Source organism: Pangasianodon hypophthalmus, chromosome 23 (assembly GCF_027358585.1).
Source record: "Pangasianodon hypophthalmus isolate fPanHyp1 chromosome 23, fPanHyp1.pri, whole genome shotgun sequence".
Lineage (NCBI taxonomy): Eukaryota > Metazoa > Chordata > Actinopteri > Siluriformes > Pangasiidae > Pangasianodon > Pangasianodon hypophthalmus.
The window spans coordinates 9,420,190-9,440,986 of NC_069732.1; the positions used below are offsets into that span (position 1 = coordinate 9,420,190).

At 36.6% G+C, this 20,797-nt stretch overlaps 1 protein-coding gene across 3 annotated transcripts in view; it reads right to left on the minus strand.

The window, feature by feature from the left end:
- vps50 (VPS50 EARP/GARPII complex subunit) overlaps positions 1–20,797 on the minus strand; it is a 142,257-nt gene that overhangs the window by 49,429 nt on the left and 72,031 nt on the right. For all 3 annotated transcript variants that reach the window (XM_053228415.1, XM_026929712.3, XM_053228416.1), the window contains exons 16-21: positions 20,547–20,645; positions 13,618–13,708; positions 11,421–11,597; positions 7,810–7,928; positions 2,608–2,714; positions 565–686 (exon numbers count right to left, since the gene is read on the minus strand). In XM_053228415.1, coding sequence (XP_053084390.1) covers positions 565–686; positions 2,608–2,714; positions 7,810–7,928; positions 11,421–11,597; positions 13,618–13,708; positions 20,547–20,645 — 715 coding nt within the window. The remainder of the gene's footprint in view (positions 1–564; positions 687–2,607; positions 2,715–7,809; positions 7,929–11,420; positions 11,598–13,617; positions 13,709–20,546; positions 20,646–20,797) is intronic.

Consider the following 20,797-nt stretch of genomic DNA (forward strand, 5'->3'; position numbering starts at 1 on the left):
ATCACAAATGTTTCAGAATAAACATAAGTCTGACGTTTTCCTTTAATTCTCCTCACCCAGTTGGACACACAAACCGATCTCTGTGAATTCAAATGAGATCTTGTTCAATGTCATACCAAAGGAGTCCTAAAAAAATTTTTACATTTAACTAACTAACCTTTTATATGAATTATATCGGGTGAATTGTTGAATTCGCGAGCAGGACATCATGTTGAAACTAATCTCTTTCAACAGTAACATCTCTCAGAATACAAAAATGTGAATGAATACTCTGGGAGGTACAAGAACGAATTTTAAAAGGGAAAAATTTTCCCTTTAAAAAGTAAAACAGATGTCAAGACACTGACATCCGACTCCCACTTCAATATTCCTACCACGTCACATGACACTCAATTCGCTCTGATAATAATAGCAGTAATTATGCTCTGGAGTGCACCCACGGGAAAATGATCGACTGGTGAGACAGATTCATAAACATGCAGTTATATTCTCATATGCACCATGGAAAAGGGGGGAAGGGCAGAACAACAATACTTAACATAGAGACAGCTTAACTGGTCGTACCATGTCGTTCCGGCCGAAGAAGGTGTACACGGCGTACAGGTAATAGTCGAACAGTTGTGACACGCAGTGGATGACGTCGAAGGCGATGGGTTTTAAAATATTCATCATCTGCATGTATTTGCCTGCCAAAGACAACAACAACAACAGTGAGTGTCAGAGTCTATTAAAGCTAAGTGGAAACTGTAATATTACTTCATCAATTATTTACAAAGGAGCAAGGAACATCATTCTAGCAGTTATTGGTTCAAGGTTTGATAAACTGCTACAACATATAGCTATGTATTACATTGAATAATGTTAGATCAAATATTAGGGCTGTTGATCGAAAAAAAAAAGTTAACTAATTAATCGCACAATTTGTTGTGATTAATCGTGATTAATCGATTTTTTTGAAGACTGAAGCTTGTAATAGTGGATATTTAAGTGTAAAATCACAGAATTAATGTAGAATCAACACAAAGGAAGTATATTTAAATTCAAATACTATTGTTTAATAGCATCTTGGAACACAGATTCTCTCCTGTGAACAACAGATTTCCAATAAAAAGGCATATTTCTTATATGCACTAAAAGAAATAATAACAAAACCCAGGCCTATATGTTAAAGTACCATCGTCTTCTACTATGTTATTCGTCTTCTACTATGTTATTCAAGTTTTTAACTATCCAATTAGCCAAAGCATTAGTTACCTTCTCACTTACAGGTTTCGTTATTGCCCACAAGTACCGCACTCCTGTACTATAGATTGGCGAGGCCCCGAAGAGATTGTTTCGGTAGAGTGTTTTGCTTTGAGGTGAAATGTCAAAGATGATTTACTTCTGTGGTAATTAAATGCGGCTCTGCAAACTGTGCGGACTACTTTTGTTTTCTACAAAGATCCATCGGGCAACTTTTGAAAGTGAAACTTTCCGCCTTAAACTCCTTCTTTGTTCTTATCCATCTTTAGCCAGGATGGTTCGGTTTGCAGCTGCATTAATTTTTTAACATGTTAAATATTTTAAATTAATCGCAAAAATTAAGGCGTTCATTTTGACAGCATTTTGACATATATATATATATATATATATATATGTATATATATATATGCACTGTGACAGGCAGTTTAATGTTTCATCAGGTTATAAATACGCTCCTACAGCAATCAATCTCACATTTTAAGAATTCAAGAAATGTGCACTAGTCAATCATAATGTGATCTAATGTTTAAGGTGGATTAGTCATTACTGGTTGGACATCGACATTTCCATGCACCCTGAGGCAGAGCAATTAAATTTAGGAAAAAAATAATAACGCATACATTCGAAATACAAGATAGTAATATAGTTAGGATTGAATAAGGACTGATGAACAGTAAGAAAACTCGCTCGATGTTTCTGCCGAGGAAGGCTTTTCTCATGATTCCACGAGAGACTGCATTCATCTCATAAACAGCGGAACAAAATCCCACATAATGATTAAGAGGAAAATGTCATGGGTATTTGTTTTATGTAATAAAATTCTTCTACTGATGCAAAATCTGTTTATTATTTGCAATGTAATTGTCAAGGATTAGTGAAAAAGTTCCCATTACCTGAGAAAACAACAGCATATTACTGAACCTAATTTTTTTTTAAACTGAAATTGATTAAAGTTTTCCCCGGTTTATTTCTGGGTTACAAAAACACCCAACATCAAAGTGTGAGTCACAAAGAAAAGCCTCAAGGAACGAAATAAAAGCGACTAACGTCAATACAGAAAATAAAACCAAAAAAAAAAACCTTTGTCATAAATTTAATCCATTCATTTCCACTGAAGAGCTAAAACCTAATGGCGTCTGAGCTGCCACGTTGGCTGATGCATTAGACAAATTATCATTGCTTCAAATGACCTGAAAGAGATGAGGAGGCAAATGCAAAACAGATCTAATGACAAGGAGCCAAGTCGATGCACACACCTCTGCCATTAGCTTATTAATTGATCGGCAAATCGAGGTCACTTGCATGGGGTCACTGTTCTGTTCCGTGTCCTTTAAGTGGATGAAATGTTAAAGGGCAACTACTTACCGACCAGACGGATCACGTTAAGAGTGGTGTTGGTCAAGATAGGGGCGTTGACTTTGTTCAGGCTGTAGTCGGATCTTTTTCTGCTGCGTAGAGTCTCTCTGGACACGCTGTTCACACACAGAACACACACACACAAAATATGTTTTTATTTTTAAAAAATCACTGCATGAAACACTTCATTAAGATGTTTTGCATATTCAAGAGAGACACCTAGCTAAAACTACTGTCTAATAAATACAACGAAATGAAATATACATCATTTAAATAAATATATCTCAAATGTATCACATTATTGTAAAAAAAAAAAGTTATATAAATAATAAAATATCAAGAAAAGTTGATAATGATATCATTTAAAAGTCCTGGATAAAAAGGTATCAACATTCTTCTCAGGCAATCAGATCACAAGTGGACTATCATACACACACACTTTTTATTATTTTATTATTTTTTATTTTCATGTGTCTCAGAGTGCAATGGGATTATGGACAAAAATTTACATCACAGTATAATCGATAGTTTTTAATCATGGTAAAGTTATGCTAACTATCAAACTGAACAAGCACTGCTTTCTCATTACTCATTGATTCACTCATCTTCAGTAAGCGCTTTATCCCGGTCAGCTCTTCCTGGATGAGATGCCAATCCATCACAGGGTGTCTCACACACATATCCACACCTAGGGGCAATTTACAGTATCCAATCCACCTACTGGCATGTCTTTTAGAGGTGGGAGGAAAATGGAGAAGACAGACGAAACCCACGTGAACACAGGGAGAAGATGCAGAGAAACTCCACACAGTAACCCGAGCTCAGGACAGAACCGAGAACCCTGGAGCTGTGAGGCGTAACGATACCCACTGCACCACCATGTCGCCTGCTTCATTAGTGGTTATAAAAATAAATGGGCCGTTTGGTGTTGTTAGTGATACATGCTAACATCTCCGTGCATGCTGCGAGCATGCAAAATGATTCCACCATTGTGTAGTAAGCAAGTCAAACCTGTTACGTTTTTAATTGCAAAATCACAACACGCGGGCCAATCCCACCACAGTGGGCCGCTCTAATACTGTCAGTTTGTCCTATTTCAAAATGAAAACGAGCCTCTTCCTTAACCACATTGTTCATAGTAATATATTTATAACGTTACAGATGCTTACCTGTTATTATGTGGATAGAGACATAGTTTAATAACTGGTACTGAGCTTAGTTAAAAGTGATTCAATCTAATGATCTTACCAGTAGTATTTATAGTTAAGGGGAAATTCAGTTCAGTCATAGAGAACAGACTAAACAGTCATTAGCTTAGCTCTCATCAATACAGCTATATTTTCATAATATTCCTGTCTTTAGGACATCACATGGATTTGATTACTCATCACTTTGGAGAAAAGGGCAAATGATTTCAGCAGAGAGAGACAGCATGTGCAATATTGCATTGCTGAGCAGTGCTCGTTTATAGATTGCATTTCCATAAAAAGGTAAATATTATGGTATATTCTTAGAATAAAAAAGTCTCTTTAAGACGTTTTTAAGTTTGTTTTGGATGGTTAATGGATTTAGCTTCGTAAAGGGTTTAACATTAAAAAAAAAAAAACTGTTTACCGTTGTAATCTAAATTTTTGCATAAATTGTCCACATCAACAAGTTGCATTTCTTCGCTGCATCGATTTACATCTCGGCTTAACCAGACGTTGAAATAAACCGAGGCTTTACAAGCGTCTCGCATCACTCTACAGTCTCTACAGACTTGTATTGCACATTTTCTGCCTGTCATTTTCAGTTCATTTCCTCTCTTTCACTTCAGTATTCATTTGGTGAATCAGCTTCATGCCACTGATGATGCTTTTTAAAACTTTAAAGCTTTAAGCCTCTAATTTTATTGAACATGATTTATTTTTTTCTGTGTTGCTTTACTTCTGCTTTAATTAAAGGGCAGAATTAGTGAAAATGTGTATGTCCTGTGTATGTATTCTTAAATGTGAATATGGAGAGCTTTCTGCTTGAGCTACCATCATAAAGAGCTGACAAAGATCCACTAGAAGTAACTGTAACTGCTTGAGCCTCCTGACTCCTGACATAGAGCTCAACATTTAAACAACACCATCTCCATCACCAGCCTCTGGATGACCTGACATAATGCCCGGTGAGAGGCTCACCTACAGAAAGACGCTCCATGTTACTGACTTGCTGGTAGTAGCTGTATAGAGGTGTGATCACGACTTCTAAATGCCGTTGTGATTGTGCCCTTGACAAAATTTAATGTCAGAAAGTCGTTGCTCTATCACACATTCTCTCTGCCTTTTTTCACCTCGATATGTGTTTAAATGTGACGCTTGGATCACTGAAAAGAAGTAAAGATGTTAAAAGAAAGTGCATGGCGCTGAAATTCGCCTGATGTTAAATGTGTTTGAAGACGTTTTATGAAGAAGTTCAGCATGCTACTTCCAGGTTCTGTGCACCACATACAAGAAAACGAAAGGAAAACAAAAAACTAATAAAAAAACAACAGCCTTAAGGAGTTCGGAAACCACGGCCACATCTGAGCAGCTTTACAAGTAGTTGTATTAAGACAAATAAATCCTCTGCCTGTGCAGTTTTTCTTTTTCCGCAGTAGAAACAGGATTTAAAATCCCCCACTGCTTTCTCTAGTTTCTCATTTATAGCCTAAATAGTAAACTGATTACCACTAAGAGACCCATGCAGCCTAGCAACCTGATGCTACGTGGTTTTAATCCTACTGAAGAATCTAACCATAATTTATTATTACGGATTAGCGTTAAAAGACGAGGAGTGCTATTCAGCTAAACTAACCCTTTCAAATGGTGGTCTAGTCTGCAACAACCAGACATATATAAATATCTTATACAAACTCTGAGTGTTTATACTAGAGAGAAATTGAAGTCATACAAGGCTCTTGACGCTTACAAAAATCTTTTTTTGGACACATTTGAGATTTAAGGTTTTACATTTACAGCATCGAGGACATTGTGGCACTGAAAGCTGAAGTGCTACCCAGCCAGATGCCATCAACTCATCTGTTCACTCAGCAAAGTTTGCTAGCTATATGTGTCTGTTATAGGCAACTCCTCAGTAAGAATGTGACCTAGCTGTCTATCATAAGCTAGCTAGATTCTTGAAGTAGAATTTAGGTGAGATATGTAGGTTTGTTAAAGCGATATAAATCAGGCAGGTTCGCTAAATAGCAAGCTAAGTCTGTTAAATTCGTAGCTAGCATGCTGAGATAGCGTAAATGAGATAAGAGCTCCGATGACCACAATTATCCTTCCTAACTTCCTGTAACCACAACCATCTTCTATTAGCTTGGACCAACTCCCGAATTTTTTGTAAAATACACTAGTAACAAAACATTACGTCTGTTTAAGGTCAGGAATGATCAAAATAAGAGATAATATAGTCTAAGATCATGTTTTTGTTACACGTTTCATGAATTTTGCTCTTTAAGCGATAAAGCAATATAAAGAATACATCAGTCTGCTGGAGTGGCTTTAGTAATTAAAATGTTACCCTATCATGCATGGTCTTTGAATTAATATTATGTTATACAGAAAACAATTGAGCTGCAAGCGTACGAAGCGTTACAATTATGATCCCTCTGCAGCTGCCAGTCTCATATAATAACCCTTAAATATGTCAAGTCAAGTGTGATTGTGCTGGAGGAAGAAGTGCCAGTCACCGCAGTGGGGGGATAGCAGATTGAAAATTCATCAGCGTTCATAACTTAATGACTCCTTTAATTATACTTGTGATTGGAGATGTATATCACTCTAATCTTAGAAGAGTGCTATAAAATAATTGCATGGACAAAAAGTGGAAAATGGCACTACACTCAGCCAAGGGTTTCACTGAAGGTCCCGCTGATCCACATAAAAAAAAAATATATATATATATATATATATATATATAATGTACTATTATATAATATACCACTTGGTTCCTTGAATCAAGTTAAACCAAGCAATCATTTTTATAGTCTATTGCCATTTACAGGAAATCATTTTCCAACTGTTTAATGAAGATAACGCCCCAAATTGGCTCTAAAACGCAGCTGAATAGGTTTAAAAAGGCTCCTTCTTCATAGGATAATTAATCCTCTTTTTTCTGATAAGAGGCTAATGATAGCATGTTTGCTCACAGGCTCTCACAGCACACAGTGTGAGATTCAATTCCAGCACAGCTTCAAGGGGCCAGATTGCAGAGTTCATAAATTAGATTATTCAGTTGCTTCCCAGGCTTACTGAATTAAATAAGGAAATGAGAAAGCATTAGCGTGATCACTAATTGTGGGGTCTAAAAAGTCCACGGTAATCTTTTAATTATTCACAAAATAGACATTTAGCTCTAACAGATTATTCAATATTCTTCAGACCATTTTCTCTGAAAGTTAATGCACACACTAAAGGCCACAGTATACTTCATGCTTGTGTGGGTTGCATGAAGATGAAACAACCCTCTGTGATTTTGCAGCGGCCGTCAGATGCAAGTGTTCAAGTACTGCAGGTGGTGCTATTATAATGTTATTTGCACAGCTACAGAAAGACGATTGCCAGTTGCAGTATGCTGACAGCATCCTCTTACAATTTAGTCAGGGGACACAGATCAGGTAGCGACAGAGCTGCCCAGTCTGTATCTTGCATGTGTTAAAGTTTTACAGCTCGATTCAATCTGCCATGTCAGTATCCAGGTTTATAAAATAGAAATGAGACACAAACCCTGCAACACGCAAAATGCATGAACATGATCATAAAAAGACTTTTATGATCAAAAGCATGTTAAATGATCAGAAGGTTGGGGGTTCAAGCCCCAGCAGCACCAAGGTGCCACTGCTGGGCCCTTGAGCAAGGCCCTTAACCCTCTCTGCCCTCTATTTGAAATGTGAGGATGCCTTGTTTGTAATAACAATCACAGGCTTGGTCGAGTAGTGTGTTCATTTGTAGAGGATGCCCAGATGCCATGTGCGCATCATGGTGAGAAAAGCCTTCACATGATGTCTGTTTGGGCCGCGATTACACCATATCGTTCATGGAAGCCAACTGAATTGTCTCCATATAGTCCCCTTTGATAAAGTTCAACTAACATGCCCAATCCCATTAGTTAAAACCCAACAGATGTGCTACTCCACACAGTGTGTGAGTTGAGACGAGGCAGAATTTGCCTGGGTGGTGCCACTGATATACTGACCTCTTGTTGGGTACATCTCCAGTCTGCTCATCCACAAAGTCCTGCTTCAGTTCGTCTGCCACATCACTGTCACTGTCGTAGTCCTGATACACACTCTTCTCCAGCTCTTCAGACTCGTACTGACGTGGAAGAGAGGGAAAGAATGAGGAAAGAGCAATGTGAGGCCAGGAAGAGCAACAGGAAGTCAAGACTGTAGAGAGGGCTTGGTTAAATCTACAATGCATGAGACAAAAAAAAATCAGTGGGTTCCTTCAAAGAAAAGGTATTCTGTTTTTATCTTTATCAAAAATGTAATGAAATAATTGAAGAATTTGATGATACACAAATGTTTCAATGTCTAAACCACATTTATTTGTTTACTTTCCATGTACAAACTGCTGATCTCCTGGGATTTTCACACATAACAGTCTCTAGAGTTTACACAGAGTGGTGCGAAAAACAAAAAACATTCAGTGAGCAGCAGTTCCAACGTATTTTGATGAGATAAGTCAGAGGAGAATGTCTTTCAAGCTGGTTCAAGCTGCCTGGAAGGCCACAGTAACTCGAATAACGACTCCTTACAACCGTGGTGAGCAGAACAGCATCTCAGAACGCACAACACGCCAAACCTTGAGGCGGATGAGCTTCAACAGCAGAAGACCACACTGGGTTCCACTCCTGTCAGCCAAGCACAGAAATCAGAGGCTACAGTGGCTTTTGGTTTTAGCCCCATTACAAAGACTCGGGTACTGATACAAAAATATTCTTTTTTCAGAACCTATGACCAAGAAATAAAATTGGTGTGGCTCACATAATATTTTTGAGGAATACATGGAATATCAAGGACTTGTTTGATTGAGAAATTATTCCAAAAAAATCACATCCTGTCCGGTCAATTTGACCCTCTTTATGCATTCTGGGGCAACAACCTTCATCCTTTTGTATGATCCTTATGGATATTTATATATATATGATTATTCAAAGCCTCCAACAGATGTCTGGGGTAAATGCATAAATATGAAAATGACTGAATATGTCACTTGTGGAGTTATGGCCCATTTACATCAAACACGAGGTAAAAAAGTGTCACAAAAATGAAAAAGAAATGACAGTAATTCTGGGTGACTCCATTTCTTAAAAAAGGCAGCAACACCTACGCACAGAGCAGCAATTACAGGTTTCTCTGTCAGAATGACTGGAGGTGAATTTGCAGCACTACTGAAAGTGCTGTTTTTATCCTGAACAAACAACAAACTTATTATCATTTATTATTGCACTTCCCACTCAAGCACTGATTCAGTCCACCTCAGCACAAAGTTCAGTGGACAGGTGTGTTTGTACAGTGGATATAAAAACTTTTTAGGGAAAAAAAAAAAGAAAAAGAAAAAGAAAAAGAAAAAACTTACAATAACCTAGTTGCATAAGTGTGCACACCCCTAAACTAATACTTTGTTGAAGCACCTTTCGATATATATATACATTTTTTTATTGGACATTTTGACCCCTCCTGATCGATTCCTTTCGACAGTGAGACCCTGTACATGCTATGAGTCTATATTTCAAAATGTTCACACTAGCAATACTATGTGTGTTGAATATCAGAACATATTATAACTGATTATTAGCATGTCTAGCATTGAAAGTTTTCTACAAGGCCACCGTTCTGGCAGGTTCACACCAAAGGAGTCAGCTATCATGCACAAAATATCTGTATATTAAAATTCTATTTCTTATCAGTCGGCTTTAATTTTCGCTAAAATTAAAAACAAAATGCGTATACGCCATGTATAGGCATTCCTGTGACAGACAATATCGATAGACGATATGTATCACAACATATAACTGTTTGCTTTGATCATGCATCTAATGTCTACCAAAATATTTTCTTTACTTTTATTTTTTTATATTAAAAAAATTTAATTACAATTTTTAATTTATGTAAAATATTCAACAAAGAAACAAGAAAATTTTTTTTTTTAACATTTTACAATTTTAAAAATGAAGAACAAAATTTTAACATCAGCTATGTCCAGTCTGTTTGTAATGATTACAAAAAAAAAAAAAAAAAATTATTACTAAAAAAAATATTACAGAAAGATGATGGTAAAAGAGAACGACATGAAGGCTGAAAAAATCAGCAAGATTTTCCAGGTGCTGCTATTAATTTATTACTTCTTATGCTGATCTCATTTTTATCAAATCTTTTATGAAAAGAATAAGGTTCCAGTGTACACATATTAAAGAACAGCCAACTTCTACTTCCAGACTGAATATCTGACTGATTCGATTATTTGTTTTCTAGAGTGTGTGTAGTGAAAAAAGTAGAAACAATTAAAAACAAGGCAATGTTTATTTATTATTTTTTTATAATTTAATAAAAAAATTAATTTCCTATTTTACCAGAACTGAATGTCTTTGTGTGTGCAAAAATGTTTTTGGCATGAACAGGCCTTCGTCTGAGAGTTTTATTTGCATGCAGCTCACTTGATTCATGAGACAGATTTAAGAATCGAAGATATGCTACTTGGAGATTATCATGCTAATAACTTTCTCATTCCTGTGCTGTAATTTTTTTTGGGGCAGATTTTGAAAACACCCTGTGATAGACACTCCTGATACTGAGCACTGCCTGGAGCTGTGAAAAACATTAACACATCCTGCTGGATCAACAACAGGCTCTTATATAACATGAATATAAACACATGAACTCCAGGTACTCGCAGACTGCAGTAATCAAAACTGTCTGTTTTTTGTAATTTCTTTTATTCCACGCTGTCTCAAGGTAAAAACACTTTCACTGGCCTACGCTATCAACAGAATAAAAATGTTCTTGCGTTGACCCAGTATCTGTTTTGAAATGTCAAGTGCATTTGAGTGATGATAACTCTACGCAGGCACTACACCCTCCATAAAGCTGATCCAACATGGCAGGTAGAGAGACTATAAACCACTTAACACCATTAATTATCACGGCACACTGTGGTTTCGATGATGTTATTGAAGAATAAATAGGGGAAAAAACTAAAGTTCACTCAGACCTGGTAGAAAGTGGTATCACAAACATCTGCCACACACATCAGCTACAGAAAAATTGAATCATAGCAACCCAAACCTAATGAAGTGAAGATACATATTGTTTTTTAAAATCACATTACAACACATTTTTAATGGATTATAAATCAGCACTCTGCAAAAGGTTACATATTTTTTATTTATTCACTGTTCGATTTTCAAGGCAGAAGCTAGTTGCACTACAAACAGCAGTCCCAGGAAACCTTTCGAACAATCTTACGCTTTGTTTTCTAGTCCCTACACCAATCATAAATCTGGTCATTCAGCAGCAAGTTTGTGTGCAACTGATCTAAAAAAAAATATATACTATAAAAACACTGCATATCTATATCTAGGCATTTTTATTGACTGGTAAACCTAGGCATCAAACATAGGCATAGACCTGTGCAAGTTGTTTACACACCTTTTGTTATTAGTTTTACATTAGCTACTAAATGAAACCATTAGGAATTACTGAATAATATGTTTTAGGAATAAATAGTAATAATAAGCAGTGTAAAAATGTACTGCATGTGTAATAAAGGTGTAACAAACATGTAATAACTGAATAATAAGCCTACCCCATTGGATGCCAGGACATCCTCACTCTCCTCTTCTTTATTGTCGATCTGCATCTCGAAAGGGTTTCCTCCCTGAATATACTGCTCAAAGAGAGACAGCTCGTCAGGGTCACTGGAGGCTGGCTGCCTGCTCGGAGACACGGACGGCGAACGACACTGGCCCATGAACTTAAACTCCTGCAACACAACGGTGTTCAAGTTTTTACTACTGTTTTAATCAACATTATAAGCATGCTTCGTTTACAAAACCTTTATTCAAATATATGCAGTGGGTATTTAAAAGGAACACCTCTGTCCTACACAAAAAGGTATACAATCCATGCTCTTTGCTTCAGAGGTGCTGTATCATAGCTGACCCTGTGCTCTGACTCCAACTTCTTAACAAGCTGGGATATGTGAAGATAAGAATTTCACTGTACTGTGCTGTATATGTGACAAATAAAAGCTTCTTCTTCTTCTACATATGCAAGAAAACATTAAATATGCAAGAGTTATAGTCTGATATATTGCACTCTCATGTGAATACCAAACAGCCAAATTCACTTGCAGTACCTGAGAAAGGCTTTATTCCACTCAAAAACTGCTTTTAATTTTAAAACAAGGGTAGTGATATTAGGGTTTTTTTCTTTGTTTCTTTTTCGACCGAAAAAGTGCCTCTTTCTGTGGCTTATGTTAATTATATATGTGTCTAATGTTAGCCAAGTCAAACATATACTGAACTCAAAACATTCTCCATTTTCCCTGACAGAAAGTGAAGGAGCTGCTTCAGTTCATCTTTCAAGCGGGAAAATCGAGAGGAGACAACAGATTACTAAAGTGACACGAGGGAAGAGGGCGGGCCTTCCAATACTAGAGAGTTCATAACACCTCTGCAACTATTATTACAGATTCATGTTAACCTGCCGTTTTTATTAGGGGAAAAAAGATGACTGCTCTTTTATTTCATATTTTTGAGTTTGTAGCGGCGTATTCCGATGTTAAAACACAGAGTTCCTATGCAAAATGAGTAAAGGTTTGAAAGGTCCATTTATATAATTTTATTTATATAAACAGTAAAACCATGAAGCAGATTTATTGAACAAAAAGGTTATTTATGTTCTTTTCATACTGCATACTACATTCTACTTTTAGAGGGTTTAGTATGTGTAGTATGAACGGTATGTCAAAAAAAATAGCAGAATGAAGCATTGCATTTGTAAATACTGAAGGCTAGCAGATCTTGGTTTAATCTGGGCAACATTCGCTTAACCGAATATCCATTCATTAATTTTTATGGTTGCAGTATAAAAAGACTAAGACTGATGGAAAGTCCTGCAATAATTTATTAAAAGGAATGTGAAATGAATGCTGTAAAACCTGGCAGGCCATAAAAAGCAAAAAGATTTTTTTTAATGCCATTTATGCAAAAGCTATATTCAAAAGCTATATTCAAAACCAAAGCTGATATTGTTTAGGGTTAGGGAAAAAAGCTCAGGAAAAATGACCTCAAACAACAAACTGTTCATCTCTTTATTCATCAGAGTACTGATGAGATGTGGTCAGGTTCATAAATCTCATCATAGACTAATCATCCCATTCAAAATGCTCATGTTATAGCCACCGAATGCACCAGTTCAGTGACACAAAAGAAAGTCTTTTGAGTACACTAACCATAGAAATGCTTGTAGATTTATTCATAAGATCCTCCGGGGAGAATTTGCTTTCAATGCAGGGTGTCTAGGCATGTATAAAGTGAAAAACAAATCATTTTCACAGAGATTGACATCATTGCGACCTCGGAAGGCTCAAAAGGCTTGTGTTCAAATAAACCTGACAAGTACGTCTTTCCTCGTTCTGTGTACAGCTGAGAGAAGGAGATAATCCAAGCCAGGACTCAGTGTTTGGATACAATCCCACACCCCTAATGCAGTTTTCTCTAATGTCCTAACCCAAGCTAAATAAAAATCCCCAAAAAAACAGAAAACATGAGGGCCAGTCTGCCAGAGGGAATGATAATTTAGCATGTTGAGCTTATGTTTGTGAACACCAAGGTTAACAGAGCAGTCAGTTTTCTGCAAAACCCCCAGGAGGCTGTCAGCAAGTTTAATTAACGTCCATACGTACAGTGATTACTGTACATGAATTAGAGCACCTCAGTGTGACCTCTGAAGTCATTTCTAATCTAAGCGGCTGCCTCAGGTGCTGTGCTGAGACTTACGTGAAGCTGAGTGATACTGAAGTTGGACTTCACAGGACACAATTCCCATGTTTCATTCTCCAGAAACATGCGCAACTCCTCCAGGCGTGTTCTAGCAAAGAAATGAGAGAGAGATGAATGTAAACAAATTCACCTCAAAAAACAGATATAGGTTTATGTATAGATGGACACAGAGCTAAGGCAGGCAATTGTTGAAACAATACGATCATCTTTTCTGGGAAAGAAAAGTGCCTTAGTTGTGTTTACATCACTCCTGTCAATTATGTTTCAGACAACTGTCACCATGTTTCTCCTATACATTCACTATTTATAAACTGGTAAAGTGTTTGGATCAAAGACTAGAGTAATTTCAACAATTAGTCAAAATACTGTTCAGAAAATGTAATTTCATCAAAATGGCAGCGGAATGCAGCACCATAGAACTGCACAAGCGCCATACAACATGAGCACAGACACATCACAGACACACAACAGAGGGCTGAGCTCAGAACGATGGCACCAAACTCCCTGACAATGATGCAAATAACGTGTGTCATGCATGGGAGATCAAGACCTGAGGAAATCCACTGCTCAAGTTTGGGTCTGGAGCTCCACCACAACCAAAAACCAGTAGTCAAAGCTGATGCAAAAACAAACATCAAACATACACATGCAAGGTAAAAAAAAAAAAGAAAGGAAAAAGAAAGACATGACAGCAAAAACATGCACAGTGTACTCTGAAACGGAAATTGGAAATTGTCATTATGAATATGACAGCAATCACAAAACATGAAGTCTTTTAAAATCAAAGCTTTGAACCAAGCCAGCTTAATGTAAGATGGTATATGAAATGATATATAATTTGCCATGACTTGATGCCATTGCCTTACAGAACTATTACGCATGAGGTGTACAATTCAGCATACTGAAGTACAGCCTGAGGAGTGATTACTCGAAGCATTTTCAACACTTTATTTTTCAAATCTTTGAATATGGCAAAGAGATTGAGGAAAAACTCATTTCTCTATTGTGGAAGTGAAGGAGTACTGCAGACTCAGTGAATTACACGCATTTCATCAATGTTTGGACGTTGTCCTGGACTAGCGCATGCATCACTTAATCTGTTTACTGTGATAGTTAATTATTTTGCATTCTTATATAAAGACGTGACTGTCCTTCCAGGCAGGTTATTACCGGAAGGAAGTTGTGTGCATCTCTGTGTAACGACAGGATTTTTTTTTCTGCAGTCATTATGCTGATTTTCGAGTGTCGCTGCTGCTTTCTTCTTTAAGCAAAAGACACAAGTTCTTTGGTGTCAAACTAGAGACACTGGGCTGATGAGAGAATGTCAGTTTGTCAGCGTAGACCACCTCTTACTGTTAAAAAACTGTCATGCAAATTTATGTAAAAACAAACAAACAAACAAACAAACAAAACAACAACAAAAAAAACACCAGGTGGTCTGACCTGCCTGATGCAGTCCTCACGTTGCTGTTTGGTATACAGATCTGTTTTTGTCATGTAAAGAATAATGATTAGATATGTTTCTGAGCCTTTTGGATGGGGTAGGTTGCATTATCATCCATTCATCTATTTTTTTGTATCGCTTGTCCTACACAGGGTCACAGGGAAGCCTGATCAATTGAGAACAGTCAACTTGTTAGGGTTTTCAGTGCAGAGGAAAACTGTGAATCACAATGTTTCATGAATGACAGGAGAAAATCTGGTTCTGTGATTATATAGTCTATCTTCAACTGACACAAAGTACAAAGCCACACTAGCTTTTAAGTTTTGAAACTAACAAACAAACATTTTTTTTTTTTTTTTTACACATTTTTCGTTTTTTAAACTTTTGTAATAATGCGTTGGAATGTTTACCATTTTTGTATTTTTTTAATCAATTTGTTCTTAGATCTCTCTTCTTCATCTCATCCCTCTCACTGCCAAGTGAATTACTGTGTCATTTTTCTGGAAAACAGGGATTGAAAATCTTATTTTTAAGTCAGTCCATTAAAAGAAAATCGTATTTTCTATGAGTGTTTTAGTTTTTTATCAATCGCTGCAACACCAGACATGAGATCTGCCTCTGCTGCTTGCTCTCTGGAAAGAAACAGGCACCCAGCTGTTTATGCAGCTGTACAGGAAAAACCCCACCAACCTATCTCCAGGAAGCTGAAGAGAACATGTACAAGTCGTATTTTTGTAGAAATGTTGCACAAAAAAGCAGCTGTATATAATATGCAGTGATATGCACAGTTATCCGTTTGGATACGTTTTGGCATGTTCGGATACACCTAAAGGCATCTGTGCAGAAAATGATGTGAATAACACATGTTGTCAAGGAATATGTGAATCAGTACATGTAAAAGAACCTGAATAAATAAATGAATAAAATCGTATGTTTTCAATTTTATAGCTTTTTTATTGTTTCCTGCTCATAGATTTTATATAAATGTTGACAAATCAAGAATTTAAGTCAGTGTTTGCTATATGCAATCTATCTTCTTTGATTTAAGACACTGATGACTAAAGTGCAATGTGTAAATCAGTAGATGTTAACACTGAAATTGGATAAGTTAACTCTATTTCTGGTTGATGCATCAGAGTCAATCTTAATAATGGCTGTACAAGTCTAGATCACTACTAACTTAAACAGTGGTTACATATATGTAAGGAATAACACGCAAGGGACCACGCTATTATCTGAAATTAATACATGCTGGGGTGAAGCGGAGTGTATTATTTCCATATAACAACATGTTCTTAAGTGTGTTATTCCATTTATACCACAGTGATTTGCCTACAATTACAATTATTAAATTTATTAATAAGCGACGTCACACTTTTTAACAGTCTCTGCTTAGGTTTAATGTTGTGGAATATGCACGAGGAAAGTTAGTTCCTGTTTTCACTTACATTATAACAACGCAATAACGTTCTAATAACAATAACGTAGAACCCATCAGTCAAAGCTGTTAAAGCTGAAACTACCATACAAGCCACGTTGTTACACAAAATTAATCCCATCTACTGACCAATCAGATTCAAAACTTCAAATGCCCTGTGGTATAACAGACTTTAACCTCACAGGCTTGGTATTAAATATTTTAACTAGCAAAATCTGCACATTCTGTTATAATTTTCATAACGTTATTTTCACAGTTAATACCCAATTAATGAAAAGAGTCACACAGAAAGCTATGAGGTTCAATACATACATACATACATACATACATATATATATATATATATATTTTTTTTTTTTTTCAAGCAGTGTATCTGTATCGATGCTCTCGACAGCAATCTCAGTAAGAGCTGACAGTTTATCACTTTTAAAAATGCCACCCAAACACTTGAAAGCATTGCAGGAATTATAAAATAATAATAAAGATATAAAACTCTCCCTCTCTACTATTAAAAAGTATCTGAACTGTGCCGCCAGTGTCAGCAGGGAAAAACAGGGATGAAGCCCACATCCCTGCTCGTGCCTTTTCATCTGAAAGTAATATAGTGAAGGCTGTATATTTACATAATCTCACCAATTACAAAAGTCCCAAACAGTAAAAGTGTACTGTCCAGTGGACACCCCAATTACACTGGTACCAGGCCCTTTAGAATTAAATTAACCTAATAAATCAGTCTTACGTAATCAGTCCCTAGTGAGCTGTGGAAACAGTACAAGCAAACATTACAAGCTAAATTCTTATCTAGTTTATGTGTGTATGTGTGCATGTGTACTGAAGTGGAGGAAACTGCACAATTGGGAGAGCGTTCATGTTTGCATTATTGAGAATTACTTGTACTGTATGTTAATAAGGTCAGTGCTAGGTAAACATGCACAGTGCACAGTCAGAATTTGTTGTAAGTGAACCTTAGACCTTGCAATAGAGCTAGCTGCCACATTTACACATTACAACTGTAAAATACTGTTGAGATTTCAATACAAGACAACCCAGGACAAATGCACTCCACGAGGAGACCATAACAAACGCAGGAAAAAGCAACTGAGAAAACAAGAACAAAACACATTGACAAACATGAGGTGAGTTCCAAAACTCTGGAGTCATGGCACCATAAGCAATGCCAAAGTTGCTGAGTTTGAATTTTACCAATATTTGTATTTGCAATGTAACCCAACTGCAGTAATCTATGCCTATGCATAGTCTTTGCATTTATATGGAGAAAATCCATTAGATGTTGCTGTGGCTGAAATTATTTTTTAAATCAATTTTTAATCTTGCTAAGGCTATCTTCCTGCAAAGATCAGGTGGGGTAAGAAGACACTTTAACACTCTGGTAACAGTCAGTCTGCCTAATGATATTAAAAAAAATCTTGCTAGCTAAGTGTGAATTCTCACACAGTCAATGTCACAATTTGATCACGTCGTTAAATAGTTATGCTCCATGATGAACCAGACATACATCTAATTAATAAATTTAATTTTTAATCATATACTGTCAAAATGTCAGTGATGCTCCTGCATTGCAATTAGAATGAAATCTTTAAATGCTATTTTTAAAAATGCAATATTCACGTTTGGAGGTAACCAGACTTAACATTTTACTTCTGGTTGAAACACATGCAAAAGCTCAACACAGTTCAGTTCTGAGTTCAGAACTATATATAGAAGAAAATGTTAAAATGTCATCATGTGAAGAGTTTTCCCAGGCAGCCACACAATTAGACCTTACATATATCACATGGATAGAAATATGAATTATTAATTAGGTTTAATGCCAAGCTAAATATCGCACAACAGGCCTACATGACTATATTACATGTTGTTTTAATTCTTGCAAAACTTTCTTTTTTTAAACTGTGTTTCTACAAGCTATATCAGCAAAGTTGAGGAGACAAGTGATGTAAATTTGGCAACTGATGTGATGCAACTGAAGAAATATGTCTTTTTTTTATTAAAATATTTGTCTGATATGTTTTAATGCAAAAGAAAATATGATTCATCTGCTTTATTCTAGCTGCTGAAGTTGTTTTTTTTGCAAATGTCATTCTGAATACATTGTGCTGATTATGAAATTGCACCACATGGGAGTGATGAACTCAAATTTCAGAATTATACTGAATGGAAATGTAATTGCTACTGTCAAATTTGTCTTTTGCCATTCCAACATGAGAGGTGGCATACAACTTAAGAAAGGCTGACACCTTTGAAATCATGACAATTATTCCCAGATTCTGGATAATAGTCTAGAAATGAACTACTATCCATTTAAAGTCAAATCGGGCTGCCTAGGAAACCGCCACTATTCAGATCTCTATTGTGTCAGGTTAGAAAATTAAAAATTCATAACATTTCAATTTTGGGTAACAAATATATGACATTACACATGGAGTCAAAGATTGATTTAACATTAAAGCAAATTTTGTTGGATTATCATTTGCTTCCATGATGTTAAATGATTTGACCAACTGGCAGCATATAAATTAAAAACAGAACGGACAATCCCTGAAGAACAGCTTACATAAAATAGGCAATGAGAGATTTATATTTGTCTATAATGACAAAAAAAGGTTCTGCTAGTGTCAAAAGAAGCAAGATTAAAATTCAGTGTTATGCACTGTATAAAAGAAAAAAAAAAAACACTTCATGGTTTGAAACAGTTCAGGGTCCCATCACCACTCGCTATTTTTGGTTAGGAATTTTTGTACACAAGGTCACCAGTTGATGCAATAACATAGGTAAAAGGGGACTTAGAAACATACCTCTAACTGTCTGCAAGCGTTAGGGCCTGTTTTTTTAGGAACTGGTGAGATAGCAGCTATTTTGAGTATATTCAAGAGAGAAACTTAAGCAACAGGCACAGCAATCCAATAACAAGTAAGATATCAGATGGGCACTTTTATAGAAGTGAGATGGGAACAAGGTCAAACTGACAGGAACATGGATTAGACCTAACAATGGGATCTGAGAGATAAACAGAACCACTTTAAAAAAAATAAAAAAAAGTGTCTCTGAAGGGTGTCTTCGGATCTGATATCACACACACACACACACACACACAGGTACCACAATCCAATATTAAGGCCACACCACAAGATGCAAACCATCAGCAGTAAGAAACGGAAGGTCAGACTGGGATTCACAAAGAACTTCAGAGATGAGCCACAAATGTTCTGGAACTAAGATTAACCTCTACCAAAGTGATGGAAAGGCCAAAGTGTGGAGAAAGAAAGGATCTGCTCAGGATCCAAAACATACAAACTCATTAGTGAAGCACTGTGGAGGTAGTGTCATGGCTTGGGATCGCATGGCTGCTTCTGGAACGGGTTCACTAATGTTTATGGATGATGGTTGCAGCAGAATGAATTCAGAAGTCTACAAAAACATTCTGGCTGCCAATTTACAGAGAAATGCATCCAATCTAAATGGGAGAAGCTTCATCATGCAGCAAGATAATAACCCAAAACACACAACCAACACAACAGACGACTTCATCAGGGGGAAAAAAGTGGAAGGTTTTAGTCTATCACCAGACCTTAACCCAACTAAGCATGCATTTCACCTCCTGAAGAGAGACTGAAACCCCGCAAAACAAACACCAACTGAAAGAAGCTGTGCTACAAGCCCGGAAAAGCATCACAAAAGAAGAATGCCCCGGTTTGGTGATGTCAGTGGGTTGCCATCATGATACAGTTATTGCAAGCAAGGGATATGCAACCAAATATGAAGTGCTATTTACTTTAAGACTATCTGGGTGGTCTGCCACCAAAGGTGCCATGTTCTAAGTTGTTTCACACATCTAGATGTAAATTCTGATCTTTCGTCTCATATTCATCTTTTCATCTCAAACCCAAATGTCTTCAGTGTATAGCAAAAACAAAAGAATAAAACAGGGCCATACACATAATACAAGATAAATCATGTGCGCTTGCTGAAAGCTTGACTAAGAAGAGCAGAGATTCAGGGAAGACCACAGGACGGCTAACTCACCTGTGATAGTTCTTAAAGTAGTTCACACTCTGCCTCTTAATTGACTCCTGTAGCACCTCAGACTTGCTGCCACAGAACTCCTCTCCCACCTGCATTAGCCTAGACACACAGAGAATAAGAAATGGTGAAAAAGAGGACGGAGTGTGGACATGAGAGAACACACAAACATGAACAAAAACAGTTGGCAACAGGCTTTAGTGCTACAAGTCCTTATTAACCCCACAGAGTTGTTTCACAGCACATGTGACCCA